Source organism: Pristis pectinata, chromosome 2 (assembly GCF_009764475.1).
Source record: "Pristis pectinata isolate sPriPec2 chromosome 2, sPriPec2.1.pri, whole genome shotgun sequence".
Classification (NCBI taxonomy): Eukaryota; Metazoa; Chordata; class Chondrichthyes; order Rhinopristiformes; family Pristidae; genus Pristis; species Pristis pectinata.
Window position 1 is genome coordinate 137,431,163 of NC_067406.1, and position 22,650 is coordinate 137,453,812.

The 22,650-nt window shown below is 42.7% G+C and overlaps 1 protein-coding gene across 3 annotated transcripts in view; it reads left to right on the forward strand.

The window, feature by feature from the left end:
* ccser1 (coiled-coil serine-rich protein 1) overlaps positions 1-22,650 on the forward strand; it is a 1,189,492-nt gene that overhangs the window by 798,576 nt on the left and 368,266 nt on the right. For all 3 annotated transcript variants that reach the window (XM_052043574.1, XM_052043589.1, XM_052043581.1), the window contains one exon: positions 7,470-7,547. In XM_052043574.1, coding sequence (XP_051899534.1) covers positions 7,470-7,547 — 78 coding nt within the window. The remainder of the gene's footprint in view (positions 1-7,469; positions 7,548-22,650) is intronic.

The following is a 22,650-nucleotide window of genomic DNA, read 5'->3' on the forward strand; positions in this document are numbered from 1 at the left end:
GCTTACATATGAGGAGCGTTTGTCGGCTCTTGGACTGTACTCGCTGGAGTACAGAAGAATGAGAGGGGACCTCATAGCGACATTTAAAATATTGATAGGAAAGGACAGAGTAAATGTGGCTAGGCTGTTTCCCTTGGTGGGTGAGTCCAGGACCAGAGGGCACAATCTTAGAATTAGAGGGTACAGTTTCAAAACAGAGATGAGGAAAAATTTCTTTAGCCAGAGGGTGGTGAATTTGTGGAACTCCTTGCCACGCACAGCAGTGGAAGCCAGATCAGTGTGGGTGTTCAAGGGGGAGATAGATAGATATCTAAATAGTCAGGGTATCAAGGGATATGGGGATAAGGCCGGTAATTGGGATTAGAATAGTTTTTTTTTTCTTCTTCTTCCCCCATTCCCCATTTCTCATTTCTATTTCCCTTTCCTTGGAGTGGACTCGATGGGGCGAATGGCCTGCTTCTGCTCCCTTGTCTTGTGATCTTGTGATCTGTAATAGCGTTACGCTAACCGCTACACTACCGTGCCACTCTTCACCTGGATCCACCTATTGCCTGCTAGCTCTTGCTCCACCCCTTCCCTTCACCTTTTTATACTGGCAATCTCCCTTCTATTTTTCAGTCCAGATGAAGGGTCTCGACCTGAAATGTCAACTGTCCATTTCCCTCCACAGATACTGCCTGATCCGCTGAGTTCCTCCAGCTTCTTGTTTGTTTGTACTGGAAATGTCCCCTGGATGGGAACCAACAACACAGCGCCGGGTAGTGCTATTAGCCCAGATATTTTTTGACTGACATGGAAATAATGGACCCAGTGGCCCAGGTGCCATGAATTTCCATAAGTCCAAATTATTCTATCATGCGTGTTGTTTTGATTGTGCACAAGATCAATGAAATTTGTACTTGACCTTAGTGTTTGTGAATCTTTTATGGATTTGGCTGTGCCCAGTGACTGTGCAATACCTTAAGTTTCTGTATTACAGGACTGAAAAAGATTCCTGCAAAAAAAAGCTGCTGAAACTTTAATAGCTTTGAAATTTATATTAAAACTGTCAACAGGAATGATGATGATTCTTTGTTTTTCTTGTGAGGCAGCTGCAAATATGCACAGTGGGAGCGGAGAACCCTGTAAGGTTATTATATGCATGAAACAATGTTCCATTTGACAATTACTATCACAGAGGGGCTGGGGTTGCCCATGAGAGTGATGCTAACAGAAATGCTGAGACAAGAACGTTTTGTTTTCCTTTCTCTTGCTTCGTGCTCAGTCCATTGTAATAAAAGTGATGGGAGCGGAATGAAGTTTTAATATTGTATGGGGTTAGAAACTGTCAGCTCGATATTGGGATCGTTAGCACCATTTTTTCAATGGCACAAGTACTTCTCATGATCCTGTGGCGCACCTGCATATAAATGGAGTAGGTCCTGCTGGGCATAATGTAAATGAGGATGTCTGTATGCAAATAGAAAGCTTGGCCTGACATATACAGAATAAGTTCATCTTATTTTCCTTCGGCAATCCCTTGGGATCGAAGATAACTTGCTGCTGCTCCAGTTTTGTGGGTTATGAGGAAGCTAGTGTGGGAAGTGTGGAATCTCCCACTGGTCAGTTGCTGGTCAGTTTCTCCTGACGAGCTATGACTCTGCTCATCGGCAGGGAGCAGTGTGGCAGGTGAGGAAGGATTTTTGTTAAGTTTCTGCTCAAACCAGTTACTTCTGAGCATGGTGCATTCGGAGCCATTCCCCAGCCTCAGCAGGTAATGGAGCAGAGGGCAAATGGAGCAGGACAAGCTGCTGGAAGAGGACTAAAGAAGAGAAGGTTAGAAAGGCTGGTCATAAGAGTTGTCACATCTGCTCTGCTCATTAAGGGGGTAGTTCCCCGGACTGAGCTGTGAGAACAATGTGCAAATTTTTTGCATTTCACTGCGGATGTGATCACTGAAATCTGCCACAGCTACAGCCACCGTTAGAGCCATAGAGCAGGGCAAGGACTGCATTGCGAGTGGCTGTTGTGGCGACCATGGCAATGAAATTGCTCACTTCTGGTTTGTTCCAGGTTAGAGCAGGAGATGTTTGTTGTCCACAGGTACAAAAGGAGATTTTTTAATTAATTTATCTGACTTTTCACTGAGACTTTTTAATCAACGACAGCTCACTGTATTTTATTCTGTTTGGTTGGAGGCCCATTGGCAGAGAGAACAAATGGATTTGTCACCACTGGTGGTTTTACCCATACAGCAGGGTGCCATTGACATAGGCACACTGTTTTGCAAGAACCATGTGTGAATTCTATCAGGTCTCAGCACCCACTCCCTCAAATTCCAGCTGGTATTGGACAATAAGGAGTGAATCATGCAGAATATTGCCTGGCCTCTGGGCATCAGACATTCTGCAACAGTCTGCGATGCCAGTTACATTTGATCGAACCAACACTCACTGCACAATGGGAGTGAAGGCCAATAGTTTCAACATCATTCCCACCGCAAAGTCTGGACCAGTGTTTTCAGGTTCACCCACTGAATATTAAATGCTATTTCTTTCACCTACTGTGTATTTATTTAATCATGTCACCACCAATCAAGACAAATAGTTGCTGGAGTAAGGATAGATTGAAGGAGAAAATATACCCTGACTTCTGTGGCAAAGAATCAGGCTTGTGTTTTGTGACAACTGGCATATTTGAAGACAAAATGAAAGAGATTAGGAATAGTTTTGACCTTGTGTGACAACGTAAGATGTGTGAATCAAATTAGAAGTAAATTTGACCTTGTGTGACAGTGTAAGATGTGTGAATCGGTACCTCGATTTACTCATCTCGCTCCTGAATTCAATTTTCATTAATGGAAATAAAACTTGGAGCTGTTGAAAGAAGCTGTTATTTTACTATTACCTAATTGACATGATCACCAAATGTCACAGCTTTGCTTATCAACCTTCCCAGGGACTGTCCAGATTCCCCTTCAGTGAAGTACATCTTGTAGTAGTCATAGTGTTATTTCTGAACTTTACATTCAGCTTCTTCTCCAGTTTGGCAACACAGCCATGTTTCTTGTCTGCCATATTGAGGAGTAAATTCTTGAAAAATAGGCTGGACTTCTTTATTATACCATCTTATTTCTCTTCTTCACCGTCTACTGTGAGGACCAATCAGTTCCAAGGTATTTAGCATTCCGTGCTTCATTCTTTCATGGGATGTGGCTGTTCAAGTCACCACTTGTTCTCCATCTCTAATTGCTGCCAGTGGCTTGATAACCATTTCAGAGGATGGTTAGGAGTCAATCACGCTGAGGGTCAGGATAGGTTCTGCATCTGGAATGGAGTCAATTAAAGGCAGGTAAAGGCTGGAAATTTCCTTCCCTGAACAACATCAGTAAACGAGATGGGATTTTACTGTGGATCTGTGGTTACTCTTACTGGTAGTAGTTGATTGTTCCGGACTTAGTTAATTCTTTAAATTCCTTAGGTTTAAATTGGTAAATTTGGTAAATTGGTACATATTGTCCTGCCAAAAGGAATTTGCCCAAATGAAACTAATGACCTGCTATAATCTGCCACAAGATTTTTTTAAAAATAAGGTTTATACACATCCAACTACGAAATAAACAATCTGGGTCCATTGACATCTGCCTGATCATTTTGAAGTGAAAATAGGACAGCATGTCTTCTATTGCTGCACTTAAAATGAAAGTCTTATCTCATTCATAAATGCTGTTTTATTCAAATGTATCACCCCATCTGGTATTGGATGTGCAAAAGGTTGGCAGCTGTTCAACTGTGAAGCAGTTGGAATTACAACACAAGTGTAATTTAATTTAATGAAGTTACGTCACACTTTGGCCTGAAACTTCCATTGGAAAGGCAACAGCTTCACTTGGAAATGTGGGTCTTTATCTATGGTGATGTGTGGAAGTTGGGGACTCCATCTCAAACCTGAGTGAATGCCAAAGTCCTGAACTTCTGCACAGCTGATTGCTAACAGTTCCGGGTTCTGATGAGTCTGTTGTCATGTACACCAGGGTGCAACGAAATTCCTTGTTCGTGTGAAGTCCACAGAGTAAACAGTATAGATGGTAATAATAAATACAGCAATAAGTGCTGTGATGAGCACAAAACGGCAGAATGATGCAAAGACTATAGTGCAATCTGAAGTAGTGCAAAAAGAAATGCTAAAGTGACAATGATGGAATAACCGAGAGAGGTCGAATTAAGAGTCTGAGAACTTGACAGCACCACCGGGAAGAAGGTGTGAAAGAGGTGGTTAGACCATAAGACATAGGAGCAGAATTAGGCTATTTGGCCCATCGGGTGTGCTCTGCCATTCGATCATGGCTGATTTATTTTTCCTTCTCGACCCCATTCTCCTGCCTTCTCCCCGTAAGCTTTGACGCCCTTACTAATCAAGAGCCTATCAACCTCTGCTTTAAATATACCTAGTGACATGGCCTCCACAGCCATCTGTGGCAATGAATTCCACAGATTCACCATGCTCTGGCTAAAGAAATTCCCCTTCATCTCTGTTCTAAAGGGACATCCTCCTATTCTGAGGCTGTGCCCTCTGGTCTTTGACTCTCCCACGACTGTAAACATCCTCTCCACATCCACTCTGTCCAGGCCTTTCAATATTCGGTAGGTTTCAATGAGATCCCCTTCATCCTTCTAAACTCCAGCGAATACAGGCCCAGAGCCATCAAACACTCCTCATACATGAACCCTTTCATTCCCAGGATCATTCTTGTAAACCTCCTCTGGACCCTCTCCAATGCCAGCACGTCCTTCCTTAGATATGGGGCCCGAAACTGCTTACAATACTCCAAATGTGGTCGGACTAACACCTCATAAAGCCTCAGCATTACATCCTTGCTTTTATATTCTAGTTCTCTTGAAATGAATGCTCACATTGTATTTGCCTTCCTTACTACTGACTCAACCTTGCAAGTTAACCTTTAGGGAATCCTGCACTCGGACTCCCAAGTCGATTTGCACCTCCGATTTCTGAATTTGCTCCCCATTTAGAAGATAGTCGATGCCTTTATTCCTTCTACCAAAGTGCATGACCGTACACTTCCCTACGCTGTATTCCATCTGCCACTTCTTTGCCCATCCTCCCAACCTGTCCATGTCCTTCTGCAGACTCCCTGCTTCCTCAACACTACCTGCCCCTCCACCTATGTTTGTATCATCCACAAACTTGGCCACAAAGCCATCAATTCTGTCATCCAGATCATTGATATATAACGTGAAAAGTAGCGGACCCAACACCGACCCCTGGGGAACACCACTAGTCACCGGCAGCCAACCAGAAATGACCCATTTATTCCCACTCTTGGTTCAAGAGTCTGATAGCAGTGAGGGAGAAGCTGTTCTTGAGTCTATTGGTCCAGGCTTTCACACTCCTGCATCTTCTCCAGAAGACAAAAGAGAGAAAAGGGAATGGCCAGGGTGGCAGGAATCATTGACGAAAATGTTGGCCTTTCTGAAGCAATGTGCCATGAATGGGAATCCTTGTGGGAGTGCACAGTGAGATAAAAACTCCCACAGATTTCCCAGCACTTAACCTGGGCAATCTGCCTGATGAGCTGTATTCAGTCAGACATGGAGCATGTTCAACAGCTTCATTCATTTCAATGGAGAGGAATGATTGCAGGAGAGAGAGGTAATTTACATGGCTTTATTTAATTGAGTCATTGTAAATATATTGTTTTTATTATATTTTAAAGAAAAATTCAGCAGTATCTTTAATTTTTCATCATTCTTGAATGTTTGTGAATATCAGAGACATTCAGTTATTCTGCCTCTTTGACAGCTAGTTCAGCTGAGCATGTGGTTGAACCAGGTGCCGAAGCATCTCTGTGGGGATTATAATCAACAAGGCATTGTGTTGCTCAAGGCCGTACCAATCAGCCTGTTTCTTTGTGGAAGTGTTCTAAATCAGAGTAGGTTTAATGGGTAAGAGACCGTGGGTGGCAAGAAGTTCTGTGCAATTCTGGGCCACTAGCTCACATTGTCCAATATCTAAATCAAGTTAACTGTTTGTTATCCCATTGCTGCGCACGTCATTTTGTACTGTGCAAGTAAGCTGCCCTGTTTGCTTAGATTATGCTTGACCACATTTTCTGCGGATGTCCTGATTTTGATGATGTAGTTTCAATATATAAAATCTCTTCAGTGAGGAGTCTAGCCAGATTATTAATGTCACCACAGATGTGAAGCCAGGGAATGCTGGAAAAAACTTCACAAAGCAGGCAGTATCTGTGGAGGGAAAAACAAAGATATTGTTTCAATTTGGTGACCTTTATTGCAGCAGAATAATTGGCTTCCTTGTCCCGTTAAATTGCTTTAGAGATTTTGAAGTGAGATGTCGTGATGGCTGTAAATTGTATGGTTGTTAACAATAAATCAATCAGGTGGCAGAGCCCCAGACCCTGGAAATCCCCCTCTAAATCTTTTTACCTCTTCCCTTCCTTTAAAGTACTGTACCACTTTGGCCAGACTTCCAACATACAAGTTTGGCAAGACTGCAGATGCTGGAATCTCCCTCACTTGATTCCATGTCTCACCTTCCTCTTCCATCAGATTCCGTCATCTTCAGCCCTTTCTCACCTCCGCCTATCACCTCCCAGCTGCTTTTGTGATTCCCACTTTCCCCTCCTCCGTATGCCCATCGTCCCTCCTCACCTGGATCCATCTATCACCTGTCAGCTCTTGCTCCACCCATAAGACCAAAAGAAACAGGAGCAGAATTGGGCCATTCAGCCCATCGAGTCTGCTCCACCATTTATTTTTTTTCAAACCCATTCTCCAGCCCCCATAACCCTTAATCCCACCCCCCTCCCTTTAGCAATCAAGAAACTATCAATCTAGGTCTTAACTACACCAATGACTTGGCCTTCACAGATTCCACAATGAATTCCACAGATTCACCACCCTCTGGCTGAAGAAGTTCCAACTCAGCTCATTTCTAATGGGATGTCCCTTTATTCTGAGGCTGTGCCCTCGGATCCTGGACTCCCCTACTCATGGAAACATTCTTTCCACATCCAGTCTATCATATGTTCGGCTTTTCATTCCTGGGATCATTCTTGTGAACCTCCTCTGGACCACCTCCAGGGCCAGCACATCTTTCCTTCGATACTGTGTCCAAACTTACTTACAATATTCCAAATGTGGTCTGACCAATGCCTTATAAAGCCTCAGCAGTACATCCTTGCTTTTATATTCTGGTCCTCTCACCCTTTCCTTCCACCTTTTTATACTCACCCCTCTTATTATTCAGTCCAGATGAAGGGTCTTGACCCCGAAACGTTGGCTGTTCACTTTCCTCCATAGATGCTGCCTGACCTGCTAAATTCCTCCAGCATCTTGTGTGTTGTTTTGATAAGCCCTTTTTATGATGTAAGCATGCATTGTTCTTGTGGCATTGACGGGAGAGCTGAATGGTTGGAAATAACATGCAATGTGCAATTTCTGTTACAGGATAGTTGTCGAAGTTTGCAAAAGGCACTCTCCTCACAAGCAGACAAGTCCACACAGACGGAGGTCCTCAGTCATGACGTGAGTAATTGTTTGTTTGTTCTTCCTTATTCCTTTACTGTTGTTTACTTCATGCCTGGCCTATTTACTTGTGCTGCTTGCTGCTTCATGCCTATGTTTAATGGGCTGTTCAGAAATAACATCCGTCTTTCTGTACGTCTGTTATTCCAGCCTCTTGTCTCAGAATAAGATAATTACAGATCAGCGTCTATTATAGCAAGGCACTTAGCTCGTTTAATTACTTGTTTGAACCAGCATCCCCCATAAATTCTCTGGTATGAATTAAAGAGTATTATATTGTAACAAATAAATAATCTGCTACATTAAAACAGCAGAGCAGAAAATGATAAACCCCAATGAATTGAAGTGAGACTGTTGTAACTATTATAAAATTGCAAAGGTAGTTTTGGATAATGAGGAAAAATCAACCCTTATGGACCAAGTTGGAAGTGGTATTGGGACTGCTTTGTAATTTTTTTGGGAGTCGGGAATGTTGTTTATTGGTCACACGGTTCCACTCAGCGTTTTCAGGCTCCCTGCCTCCGCTCATGCTGATTGGTTTGCAGTCACACCCACACATCACAGGGACAGGGCTTCTAGAAAATGTGCCTTGGCACCTGGGATGTAATTTGAGGGCAAGCTACTTGCTCAAGCTGTGTTTTCGTTGGCACTGTTGCTTATTTTTCTTTTGCGATCTGGCTGCGTTTCGTATTTCCTTACGAAAGAGTAGAAGGTCATTTGGCCCATAGGTCTATGCCATCCCTTGGAGCAACCCCATCAATCCTATTACCCCACTTATTTCCCTGTTTCCTCTCCTCTCTCACATGTTCATCAACTCCACTCTGATATTCCTGCCACCCACCTACATACCAGGAGTAATTTACAGTAACCAGTTAACCTACCGACCTGCACATCTTTGGGATGTGGGAGGAAATCGGAGCACCCGGGGGAAACCAAAGCACAGGGAGAATGTGCAAACTCCACGCAGACAGCACCGGAGGTCAGGATTGAACCTGGGTCGCTGGAGCTGTGAGGCAGCAGTACTACCCACTATGTGTACAGTTGGTTAATGGCAAAAAGAGTTAAAAGGAAATTGATAGGCATGCTTGAGAGGCAATAGGCTTCCACAGCGCAGGAGGTAATAGTTGACTTGTTGAGCAAAATTATGAACTCAACTCGGGTCAGGCGGTGGCAGTCCTGGTTCTCAGGTTCAATCCTGATCTCGGGTGCTGAAACTGCGAAGTTTGCACATTCTCCCTGTGACCACGAGGGTTTTCTCCAGATGCTCTGGTTTCACATTCGAAAGATGGACTGCTAGGTTAATTGGCTGTTGTAAATTATCCCTTGGGAGAGATTAATAACAACAGACTCAAAGGGGAGTTGATGGGCATGTAAGGGAGAATAAGTTGCCAGGAAGTAAGAAAAAGGGGAGTGACACTAATGGGAATGCTTGTCTGGGAATCAACATGGACTTGATGGACTAAATATCCTCCTCCTTTGTTGTGATGAGTATAAAGCTTAAGAGGAGTTTGAACAAATTAAAATGTACAGAGACCCTCCAGTTCCAAAGAGATTTGGTCCTTCCAGGGTGTCCCAGACCATGACTGATGCCTCTCTCCATTTAAAAAAAATAACAGTGGAAGCCCTCTGCCAATCCTATTTTCTGTAAACAAAATAAGTTCATTGTCCTTGTCTCATAGCTGCTTAAAATAGAGCCTGAAACATGAGCAACTGGTGATGATGTACCTCACGGGAAGTGACGTTAATAAAGAAGAAATATCTATCATTAATTTGCCAAAATATCTTGCCGTAAAATCTAGCAGCTGTGCTTTGTTTCATTAGACTCTAAGTCAGCAGAGCAATGTTATTGTATCTGGAACAGAAATAACTCACTGAACTGAGTAAGGTCCTATTAAGTCAAGGCAACCCGGTTGTCACTGTCTTACAACACCCACTGAGAAGAATGTGATGCAAATCAAAAGCTGCAATACAGTTAATCACAAGATTAGATCTAGCAGACTCTTAACAGTTTAAGGGGAAACCAAAGATGTAAAGTGAGTTAGCTTCAGCAATGTACAGTTGTGGTAGAATTTTAATCTGGACTTTAATCAGTGTTTAGATGGAGTGGAACTCACAGTGCATACCACCAAGTTTCTGATTGGATTTGTTTTTATAAATTGATAACCATGGATGGGTGTAATGAGCAGAAGAAAATTGTTTAAAGACAGTTTGACTTTTGAAATTGCTCCACTGGAGAGCAATGTCTTCCAGAGGGCCTGAAATATCATTGGGAATGTGTGATATTAAATTGTTTGAAGTTAAACCGCAGGAGGTGAGGGAAAGTTTCCATTTCTGAATTTGTCTAAAGCCAGACTGTTAGATTGTACGTTGCCTGTGGTTCGTAGCAACAAACTATTGGAAACGAGCAGCACTTGGTGAATAAGAAAAACATTGGTTGGAGTGGCTGTGCACTGTTGAATCGTGTATAGTCTTCAGGTTGACTGAAGAACTCAGCACACTCTCCATAAGCCTGGAGACATCCAAAACTGACACCAAGTCCTGTCACCTATTGTCCCCGTTCTCACTGATCTACATGGCACCCAGTTACACTCTACCTTGATTGTAAAATTGTTAGCTGTTTCCAAATCCCTCCATAGTTTTGGCCCCCTTTATCCTTAACTTTCTCCAGTAACCCTTTGATATGTTAATGGTCCTCCAATTCTCAGCTCTTGCTCATTTCCAAATTTGATCATTCCACCATTTTGGAGGCCAAGCCTACCAAAGCCCTGAAACTCTGGAATTTTCTCCCTAAACCTCTCAACCTCACTCACTCTTGTTCCTCCTTTTACAACGCTCCTCGCAGTCCTCTGATAAACCATCTGCTCTGACATTTCCTCAATGTAAGAAGTTTATTTATAACTAATTCTGCAAAAGTGCTTGGGGCATTAATGAAAAGTGCACCTTGAAATGGTCCAGCAAGCTACTCAAGGCCAATTAAGGAAGGACAATAAATATCAGTCTTGCCTAGGCTCAATCTCACACACTAATTCCCGTTTCTCACTTTACACGAGATCCCATCAATTTTGCCCTCAGTTAATTAAAGTCAGAGAGTCATGGAGTCATACAGCATGGAAACGGGCCCTTTGGCCCAACTGGTCCATGATTTCCATCCAAGCTAGACCCATTTCCCTGTGTTTGGCCCACATCCCTCTAAACCACTGACCTCTGCCCTCAAATAGTGCTCAGCTATTGAAAGCTCTTTGGCCTTCCCTCCAACTCCACCCCTGCAACTGATCTTGACACCAAGGTACTGGGCTCTATTAAGAGTGCCAGGAGTATGGCCAATAGTATTCCTGGGTTGAGGCACAGTCTGCGACTCCCATGAGGAAGTCACTGCTTTTAATCAGAGATCATTGAATTGCAAATTTGGGATGTGAGCTTTGTTGATGGTACAAAAATGAAATTAAAATGTTGCAGTGAGGAGTTCACTGAACACCATTGCCTATGGGCTGTATGCAAAGTGCACTCACAGTCTCAAAATCCCACATGTTACATTGATCTGCAGTTGTTTGAAATGGCTCTTGGTTTTAATGTGGCATAGAAATTGGCAAGGAAGTTTATTGGTCACACTCGTGCAATCATGTGATAACAAGCCTGGCTTGCAGTGTCTGTCGTCTATGGATGGACTATCAGACATATTTCTCTTCTTTTACTCCACAATAAAGGCATGATTGAGATTCTGTTGTGTCCACTAATAAATATTTTCATAGACCAATAAAAACACATGTTGTAATTAAAGAACAGCTCTCCAAAGCTTTGTAATTCATCCCAGCTGCTGTGTAATACAAATTGATGAATCCAAAAACCGTTGGCCTATGTTTCCTTTCTTTTGTCAAATACTTTGACTTGTTGAATTTATCATCTTCAAATAAAGCCTTCTCTTCTTGGGTTATGCAGAGAAATTACAGAAGCTGTGGCTGTTTAAAACTTTCAGTTTTAGTGTTTCTGTTTTAAATTCAGAAAAAAAATTAAAATAACTGATAATTTGTTCAGCTTTTAATTACATTGATTGGTTTAATATTACAAAGTGATCTGAAACATTCAGTTTTTGACTGCTGCTTAAGCCAATACCCAAGCTTCGTCGAAGTCTATTCAGCATCTTACATGGGCAAAACTTGTTCTGTAGCTACCCCTACCCACAGGACGGATTTACGCCATGGAAGTACCTGTCATGGTGTAGAGGCTTCTTGTTGAGGATACAAACAGCTTCATGGAACATCCAGACAAGGTCTTTGCCAGTATATCAGTGGCAAGCAGGTGAAACACACCATTCACCCTGGTTCTGAGCCAGATGTGTATGGTTGAGGAGTAATCAAATAAATTTATCTCCTTGCAGTTGCAGAGGTTCATGAAAACAGTGAAGGACTGGCAATTGAGCTGATTGTGGTGGACCTGGCTCATGTTTGTGATCACCCCTTCGCTTGCCCCATTGCTTAGAATTGAATGGCTGCTGGACTCCTAAGATGCTTAAATTTATGAGTGGTGTCTCAGCAGACCAAACACAGACCCACCCATGGGATATCCTCATGGCCTTCTGACAACTCATTTAGATTCATAGAGTTATACAGCGTGGAAACAGGCCCTTCGGCCCAACTTGTCCATGCCGACCAAGGTGTCTTCCTGAGCTAGTCCATTTTGCCTGCATTTATCCCGTATCCCACTATCCATTTACCTGTCCAGATGGCTTTTAAATGTTTTCATTGTACCGCCCCGACCACTGCCTCTGGCAGCTCATTCCATATATCCACCACCCTTAAGAAAATTGCAAATGAAAATTAAAAGAAAATTAAAATCATGTAGTTGGTGTAAATTAATTAAAACATCAATATAAAATAAAACAAAACCTTGTTTAAAAGGAAACCTACATGCCTTTCTAATGAAAGTTGGCAATCTTATTCAATGGACCATGCTGGATGGATGTACCAAGGTCCCTCAACTCAGTAAGTCAGGGAATGTCCCTGGGTTCATGATAGAATCCAAGGCTGGGGAAGAGATTGTTCTGCATACTCTGCTGTTGAGAAGTCCAGGATGCATGTAGCTAGCTGGCAGTTCCCCACAGACCCTGTGGCTGGTACTCACTGCCACCTGGTCCAATAAAATATTGGCCATGCTTGAATGAAAATGCTGTGTAACAGGCTTGCTGGAGATTTAATACTGATGGAGTTGTTCATCTGATTAAAACCAATATGCGAAGGAAGGATTTGAATTTGTATATGCCTTTTATGTCTTAAGCACTTTGAAGCAGTGAAGTATTTTTGACATGTGGCTCCTGAAATAGTGTTGGAAGCATAATTTGTACAAAGGAATGTGTCACAAAAATCCAAAGACAAGTAGCCAGATCATCTGTTCTGGATATTATTGAAAAATAGAACCTGGGTAGAGCACCAGCAAAATCGCTCCTGTTCTTTGCCAAATGGTGGTTGGAAGGTTCATGGAAGAGTCATTGGGGATCTCAGTCAATGGTGCACCCTCCCTCAGTACTGCACTGGTTAATTGGTCATGATCATGTCCGTGAGTACCTAGAGTGGAACTTGAACCCAAAGGAGAGTATATTGACATGGGTAATTGAAAGGTATGGGAAGATGCTTGTGTGAGCAGTAATAGCATAAGTGTTCTTGGGCTGAATGGCCTGCTCTAAACCTTGTGTGCAAATCCAAGGTAGCAGTGTAAATCTGAACCCTCGGCAAAGGAACATGAGGCAAAATGCCTGTCATTCATCCACCAATATTGACTCAATATTTCTGGACTTTTGTGTCAAACAGAACTGATCCAACCCCTACATTAACATTATACTCGTTCTAATTCTTATCATCTCAAATCAAGAGTACAGTTAAATAGTCATGACTGGAGCTGTGTGTGTTTTCTTTCAGCAGTGGCTTAGAATTAAAAGTGCTACGTGATTACGTGGAATATAATTAGAAGAGGAAATCTCTCTGCCTGTTGAAGTCTATCTTGGGCTGTTCAAGATTAGTTCTACAATTGTGCTTTTAAGTAGACTCTAATTGTCAAATCATGTTATGGATTAGTTGCTACTCTGGGTTGAATCAGGCTGATTTGTGAGTCTAAAGACTCATGCTATTTCATTCCTTTGGGAAAAAGACCGGGGAATTTGATGCAAGTGAAGAGGTAGAAATTGACCCATTCTGGACTCTCATGGTGTCAAAGTTAACAACAGGTCATGATGTTGAGGTTTTAATTAAACAAGCATTTTATTTGAAGCCTAAATGCTCAAGCCTCTTAATGATTTGCAGCACTTCACATCTATGTGTTAGTCTGGCACTGATATTTGGTGTGGTGTTATTTGCAAGTAGGGAGGAAGACTTTAGAACAATACAGAAGTTTAAATTATGAAGGTCCACACCTGTTTAGTTGAAGCACAGAGACAGACAATGTTCGCAGTAGTTGTAAGGAAAAGGTCAGCTTCATCTCGGAAGGAACCTATTGGTGTTGAATGTTGACATGAGAATTCTTAACGTGGCATATTCTAGGTGTGAGGAGACTGTTTCTCCTGATTAAGTTCTGAATGACTTCTTCCTCAGGTATTCAAAATGGAAACCGTGTGGAACTTGGCCCATAGATACATCCTCAGTGTCTCTTGTTTTCACATACCTCAGAAGTCTGTGAAGCCCATATGTCAGTGATTCAGGGACGTGAATCATGATTCAGCCTTGTACACAGTGCTCATCATATTTAGAAAGGAGAAAAACACAACAAATATGCATCCAGAGTCCAAGTTGCCATAAATGCTGTCTAGAAGAATATGGCAGTGGGTTAAAGTTGCCGAAATACTGTCTAAGTCTGATACAGGTCTGATACAGGGAGATAGAATCTACATGGATAAAGAGTTTAATGCACGTTTAAGATAAAATATCTTTATTAGTCACACGTACATCGAAACACACAGTGAAATGCATTTTTTGCGTAGAGTGTTCTGGGGGCAGCCCGCAAGTGTCGCCAATCTTCCGGTGCCAATGTAGCATGCTCACAACTTCCTAACCCATACATCTTTGGAATGTGGGAGGAAACCGGAGCACCCAGAGGAAACCCACGCAGACACGGGGAGAACGTACAACTAACCGCAACACTACCGTGCCTGCCAGTTTGGACAGATTGCCCCGTGTTGCCCAGGACACGGACCAAAAAGGCCCACACGCTGCCAAAATAGCTATCACTCTTTCTCACAAGCATGTAATCTTGCTGGGATCTTTTTCACTCTTGCTCACACAAATCTTCCAATCTACCCCACATTAACAGAATGCTTGGTGCTGCTCACAAACTCACCCATCACCTGACCTCCGGTCTTCACAGACTGCCTCTGACCATTCCCTTCCTCGGGCTCCAAACCTATCACCACCATCCTAACTCCATTGATCTTGTTTGGTGATGCCCCTGTGAAGCACCTTGGGATATCTTATTACATTCCAGATGCTATAAAAATAGTTGTTTGTTTTCTTCTTGCAGGAATTAATAACTTAAGAATCAATTCAACCAATAAATTAAACATCTCTGTGAGGAAACTTCAAGCTTCTTTTAGATGCTTGAATTAAGTTGAGAAGTGTTGTAATTATTTTATCATCTTGTGAAAAGTAGACTCAGTAGCTAACATGTTGCTTCTTGCTGGGAATACACAGCCAAAGCTACACAAGAGAAAGCAAGAGGCAGGAGATAAGGAATTGCAAGTGAAGTTAGAAAATAAATTTGACTTTCTGAATAATTGTAAAAAATATACATCTTCTTTGTCTCAGATATTGTATTTATGAGTTAAATTAAATATTTCCCATTTTCCAAGCTTGCCAGTTTTTATGATATAGTTTGATTTCATGTCTGTTCTCTGTAAAATGAATGTGGGAGAGTTACAATGCGAAGAAAGGGATGATGAACTGCCCTTCGTCTTTTCCTTCATACTTGCACATTATTTCTTCAGAAAAACTACCATGGATACTGTAAATAACCAAAATGCTGCCTTTGAAAATGATGCCCAGATATTGAAAAATGAGTAAGTAATAAAAATATGGGTGTCACTGAATTATCAGTGACATAGTTCTTTCTTTGCAGGCACAGTAGTGTAGCAGTTAGCATAATGCTTTACAGCACCATAGACCCGGGTTCAATTCCGGCTGCTGCCTGTAAGGAGTCTGTACGTTCTCTCCGTGTCTGAGTGGGTTTCCTCCGGGTGCTCCGGTTTCCTCCCACATTCCAAAGACGTACGGGTTAGGAAGTTGTGGGCACGCTATGTTGGCACCGGAAGCGTGGCGACACTTGTGGGCTGCCCCCAGAATACTCTACGCAGAAGATGCATTTCACTGTGTGTTTCGAAGTACATGCGACTAATAGAGATACCTTATTTTATCTTAATTTGTGTTTTTACACATGGAGTAAGTTATGCTTCAGCATAAACTGATGCCTAGATTGACAGATTTCAATTATGTTGAGAGAGCTGGGTTTGCTCTCGTTAGAGCAGCAAACAATCTGCTGGAGGAACAGCGGGTTGAGCTGTATCTGTGGAAGGAAAGGAATTGTCAATGTTTCAAGTTGAAACCTTGCTACTTTCAGGGAGATGTCGACTTGCACCCAAGATTCATCTGTGCATCAATGCTTCTGAGGTCACAGGTCGAGTATTGGTTTATTAATGTCACATGTACCGTAATACAGTGAAAAGCTCTTTGCTTTGCATACGATCCAGACAGATCCTGCCATACATAATAATGTCGAGGTAGTAAAAGGAAAACTGAATGCAGAATATAGTGTTACGGTTATAGAGAAAGTGCGGTGCAGGTAGTCAAATAAAGTGTAACAGCTATGATGAGATAGATTGGGAGATCAAGAGTTCAAGAGTTCATCTTTTAGTGTATGAGAGATCCGTTCATGAGTGTGAAAACAGTGGGATAGAAGCTGTCCTTGAGCCTGGTGGTATGCGCTCTCAGGCTTTTGTATCGTCTACCCAATGGGAGTCGGGGGGGCGGGGGGGTGGAAGAGGGAATGACCAGGGTGGGAAGGGTCCTTGATTATGTTGGCTGCTTTCTCGAGGCAGTGGGAAGTGTAGACGGAGTCAATGGAGGGGAGGCTGGTTTGTATTGGTATGGGTATTGGCTTATTATTGTCACGTACTGAGGTACAGTGAAAAGCTTGTCTTACAAACCGATTGTACAGATCAATTCATTACACAGTGCAGTTACATTGAGTTAGTACAGAGTGCATTGACGTAGTACAGGTAAAAACAATAACAGAACAGAGTAAAGTGTCACAGCTACAGAGAAAGTACAGTGCAATAAGGTGCAAGGTCACAACAAGGTAGATCGTGGGGTCATAGTCCATCTCATTGTATAAGGGAACCGTTCAATAGTCTTTTATCACAGTGTTGTAGAAGCTGTCCTTAAGTCTGGTGGTACATGCCCTCGGACTCCTGTATCTTCTACCCGATGGAAGAGGAGAGAAGAGAGAATGTCCTGGGTGGGTGGGGTCTTTGATTATGCTGGCTGCTACACGAAGACAACGAGAGGGAAAGACAGAGTCCAAGGAGGGGAGGCTGGTGTCATGCACTGCGCTGTGTCCACAACTCTCTGCAGCTTCTTGCGGTCCTGGGCAGAGCAGTTGCCGTACCAAGCCATGATACATCCAGATAAGTTGCATCAGTAAAATTTGGTGAGAGTCAAAGGGGACAAACCTGGGCTGTGTTCACAACTGTGCAATTTCTTGGAGTCTTGGGCACAGCAGTTGCCACAGAACCTAGATTAACAATAGCCAGGAGTTTGTGAAGCACAGCTCACCCTGGTGCTTTACGTATTTCACACGACACAGAAAGAGGCCATTCAGCCCATCGAGTCCATGCCAGCTCCACGCAAACCAATCCCATCAATCGAATTTCCCCTCATCTTATTTCCCTGTAGCCTTTTAACTTATTCTCTGTCACATGCCCACCATCTTTCCCCTTTCACATTTAGCAGCAAGAAGGGGCAATTGCCAGCAACCAATTCACCTATCAGCACATCTTTGAGATTTGAACGCACGTGGTCACAGGGAGAACTCGCACTTGAGCAGTTGAGGTCAGAATTGAAACCGAACCCCTGATGCAGCACTAACTGTGGCTCCAAGTCTTTGATTGGGTGCAGTTTGGAATCATTAGTGTGTTAGCTTCCTTGCTATTACTAATGAGAGGCCTAATATCTGAGCAAAGCAGCTGTTAGGTATGTCTGAATATCACCCAAGGCAGTTGTCAGAAACCTTCCAGCCACCCTGTTACATGCTAGAAATAAATGACAGCTCTGTTGCTTAAACCCCAGGGTCAGTGTCACCAACAGATGACATCCTTCTGCATTGTAAGAAGTGCAGGCTGTCAGAACTTGTGTGTTTGCAATTCAGGTCTCCAAGGACAGGGAATAAAAAGTAAATGAGCATGTTTATTCCATTCAGACATGGTAATTATTCACTGTAATCCAAATCCTTATCTGAATTATTTTTCAAAAAAAACCTGAATGCAAACATAATGAGCTGTTTGAAGTCAAAACATTTGAAGACACCACAATATGGATCTGAGCTGATCTCATTTTACACCTTTAATTATGACTGTACATATGCTCAACAAAAGACCTTTCTCTAAAACCCATTAGAAGTAGTGCACACTCTCAACATTTGAAGTAATTACCTTCTCTTTTGTACCAAACAAACATGTGTAGCTCCTTACATTAAAATTGGGACATTTTTCATTCTACCAGCTCTCTGAGTCTGAACAGAGATTTGACATACATCTCAGATGTGAATATAAAAAGTTATCATTCATCAGTCAGGTTGTACTTACATTATGATATAAATGAAATGTATTTGCGAGTATTGATTGATACTTTTGTAGATGCTCAATGCACAGTTTTGGAGTTCAGTTTATTGACCTCATTAGAACTGAATTTCAGAGATAAAGGCCATCCCCTAAATCTGAGTCGATGGCCCATATTTCTCATCCTTCTATCAGGGAATGGTGGAAATCAGCCTCACTTATTCTGCTTCCTCACTCACTGAGGACTCCCCTCTGTAGTCGCTGTGGGTTCCTTTGATATTGCATTCGCAATCAGAATGGATCTGGAACAAGACATCGGGATCGTTCTCGTGAACCTCCTCTTTCCTCAGATATGGGTCCCAAAATTGGTCCGACAATTCTCCAAATGTTGTCTGACTACCGCCTGAAAAACCTCAGCAGGTCCTATCACAAGTGGTTGAAGAATTTGAATCTGTATTCTTTGGACTTTAGAAAAAATGATGGGTGATCTTAATTGAAACATATAAGATCTTAAGGAGACATGATGGCGCAGATGTTGAGATGTTTCCATTGGTGGGAGAGTCATGAACAAGGAGGCATAGTTACAAGATGTTGGGGAAGACATTTAAAAATTAGGTTTGTTGGAATTTCTTCGAAAAGAATGTGGTGAATCTCTGGAGTTCTCTGTCCTGGAAGGCTGGATCATTAGGAGTATTTAACAAAGAAGTAGATGTTTTTGAAAGATCGGGAAATTGATGGTTATGGGGAATTGGCACAGAAGTGGTCTGGTGCAGATCAGACGATCGAACTGAAATGGCAAGGCAGGCTTGAAGGGTCAGATGGCCCACTCTTGCTCTGATTTTCCTTTGTTTTATATGCCAAACATATAAATATATCTACTGCTTCCCCTTTCTAAAGGAAATCAACTCATACAATCAGTTAAACTATTAATTGAAACGGTTTGGGTTAAAAATTAATATGGGTCTGCGTTTCAATGTACATGTGACTAATAAAGATCTTATCCTAAAATTTATAACCAACTGTCCACAAGCAGATTGATCACCTAGCCAATAGAGAACTAGAGGAAGGGTCAAATTCTGATAAAAGATCATCAACTCCGCTTCTGCCTCTGTAGATGCTGCCTGATCTGTTGAGTGTTCACTCACTCTCTGTGCCTCTTTACTCTGATGGCTTGTACACACTCAACAGCGGTTCTATACGCACTGGACATCCAATCTGAGTTGCTGAGGAGGTGGCTTGAGATTTGTTGACATATCAAGATTATGAGGTGCAAAGATTAAAATATAAAGTTTAATTAGGCTGAGGAGTTAGTGTGGATTCACGAGGGTCTGTTTGGAGTCTGCAGACATTAATTATAAAGATTTTCTCACGAGAAAGCGAACTTGATTGTGCATTGCAGTCAGGCAAGAAAGAATCTGCACAGCAGCAGAAGTGAGATAGTTGATCCTTTCTCCGAACAGGAATATCTTCACTTTAAGACATGGTTTAAGGTGATTAAGAAACCAAAGGCAAAATATTTTTACACACCAGGTGGTTAGGATTTGGAATGCAGTCCCTTCTCGTGTGGAAACACATTTTTCAAAAGGGATTTGATGAATACTTGAAGAAGAAAAGAATGCAAGGACACAGAAAAGAGAGTGAAGATCATTGTTCTCTGAAAGAACAATATAGAGCAATATAGAACGATACGGCACAATGCAGGCCCTTCGGCCCACCATGTTGTGCTGCCCTTCAAACCACACCTATGACTATCTATCCCCTTCCTCCCACATATCCCTCTAACTTAAATTCCTCCACATGCTTATCTAACAATCTCTTGAACTTGTCCAATGTATCAGCCTCCACCACCACCCCAGGCAGTGCATTCCATGCACCAACCACTCTCTGGGTGAAAAACCTCCCTCTGACATCACCCCACCCAATACCTTAAAGCCACGTCCTCTTGTTTTAAGTATTGGCGCCCTGGGAAAGAGGCGCTGGCTGTCCACTCTATCTATTCCTCTCAATATCTTGTATACCTCTATCATGTCTCCCCTCATCCTCCTCCTCTCCAGTGAGAACAGTCCCAGCTCCTTTAGTCTCTCCTCATAATCCATACTCTCTAATCCAGGCAGCATCCTGGTAAATCTCCTCTGCACTCTTTCCAACGCCTCCACATCCTTCCTATAATGAGGCGACCAGAACTGGACACAGTACTCTAAGTGTGGCCTAACCCGAGTTTTGTAAAGTTGCATCATCACTTCGCGGCTCTTAAACTCGATCCCCCGACTTATGAAAGCTAACATCCCATAAGCTTTCTTAACTACCCTATCCACCTGTGAGGCAACTTTCAGTGATCTGTGGATATGAACCCCCAGATCCCTCTGCTCCTCTACACTGCCCAGAATCCTGCCATTTACCATGTACTCCGCCTTGGAGTTTGTCCTTCCAAAGTGTATCACCTCACACTTCTCTGGATTGAACTCCATCTGCCACTTCTCAGCCCAGCTCTGCATCCTATCACTATCCCTCTGCAAGCTTCGACAGCCCTCCACACTATCCACAACACCACCAATCTTTGTGTCATCTGCAAACTTGCTAACCCAGCCTTCCACCCCCTCATCTAAGTCATTAATAAGTATCACAAAAAGTAGAGGTCCCAGAACCGATCCCTGTGGGTCACCACTAGTCACAGCCCTCCAATCCGAATGCACTCCCTCCACCACAACCCTCTGCTTTCTACAAGCTGGCCAATTTTGAATCCACACGGCCAAGCTTCCCCAGATCCCTTGGCCTCTGACCTTCTGAAGAAGCCTACCATGCGGAACCTTGTCAAACGCCTTACTAAAATCCATGTAGACCACAACCACTGCACTACCCTCGTCAATCTTCCTGGTCACCTCCTCAAAGAACCCTATCAGGCTTGTGAGGCAAGATCTTCCCTTCACAGAGCCATACTGGCTGTCCCTAATCAGTCCATGTTTCTCTAAATGCTCATAGATCCTATCTCTTAGAATCCCTTCCAACAGCTTACCCACCACAGACGTAAGGCTCACCGGTCTGTAATTCCCTGGACTATCCCTACTACCCTTTTTGAATAAGGGGACAACATTCACCACCCTCCAATCCTCCGGTACCATCCCCGTTGACAACGAGGACTCAAAGATCCTAACCAACAGCTCAGCAATCTCCTCCCTCGCCTCACGAAGCAGCCTGAGGAATATTCCGTCAGGCCCCGAGGACTTATCTGTCCTAATATTTACTAACAACTCCAACACATCCTCTCTCTTAATATCTACATGCTCCAGAACATTACCCTCATCTACACTGTTCTCAGCATCATCAAGACCCCTCTCCTTGGTGAATACTGAAGAGAAGTATTCATTGAGAACCTCACCAAAAATACAGAATCAGAATCAGGTTTATTATCACTGACATATGTCATGAAATTTGTTGTTTTGCAGAAGCAGTACAGCCATAAAGACATAAAAATTACGATAAGTTACAAAAATAAATAAATAGTGCAAAAGAGGAATAATGAGGTGATATTCATGGGTTTATGGACCATTCAGAAATCTGATGGTGGAGGGGAAGAAGCTGTTCCTGAAATGTTGAGTGTGGGTCTTCAGGCTCCTGTACCTCCTCCCTGATGATAGTAATGTGAAGAGGGCATGTCCCGGGTGGTGAGGGTCCTTAATGATGGATGCCACCTTCATGAGGCACTGCCTCTTGAAGATGTCCTCGAAGGTGTATTGGATGGTCTCCATCTCTTTTTGTATTCAAGAGGACACCTCTTTGCGTGACTACATCTAATATCCAGATGTGGTGAAGGGTTGTTAGGTTTTCTTAAAATAAGGATTTGAAGCCATTTAACTTTCTCAGTAGGGTTCGTGGCTCAGCCTGAGATGATGTCAGTATCTCTGAGGCTCCATGAGTGGTAAAATCTCTCTGTACCAACCAGGAACTACCTGAATGTTGTCCATTGATTTGGGTGAGTTTCTGGTTGCTCTGACCAACACTAGTCCATGGTGCCTCACTCCACAAAATCCATAATCTCCATGAATCCAGGTAAGAACCATGATATTCTGGTCTAATGTTTCTGGAGCTTCTTTGAACAGAAATCTTCCTTCATTTCATATCCTGTCCCACTCCCAGAATTTCACCTGCATCAAGAGCTCAGGAATTTCTGTAACAGTGAACTGAAACATCTTGAGTTAACATCCTGTAAGCAATGCTGACTGACTAATTGGTTGTAGCCGTCCTTAAAAGTCCATCACAATAACGACAAATAAAAATGGAAAATTCTAAGAAATACTC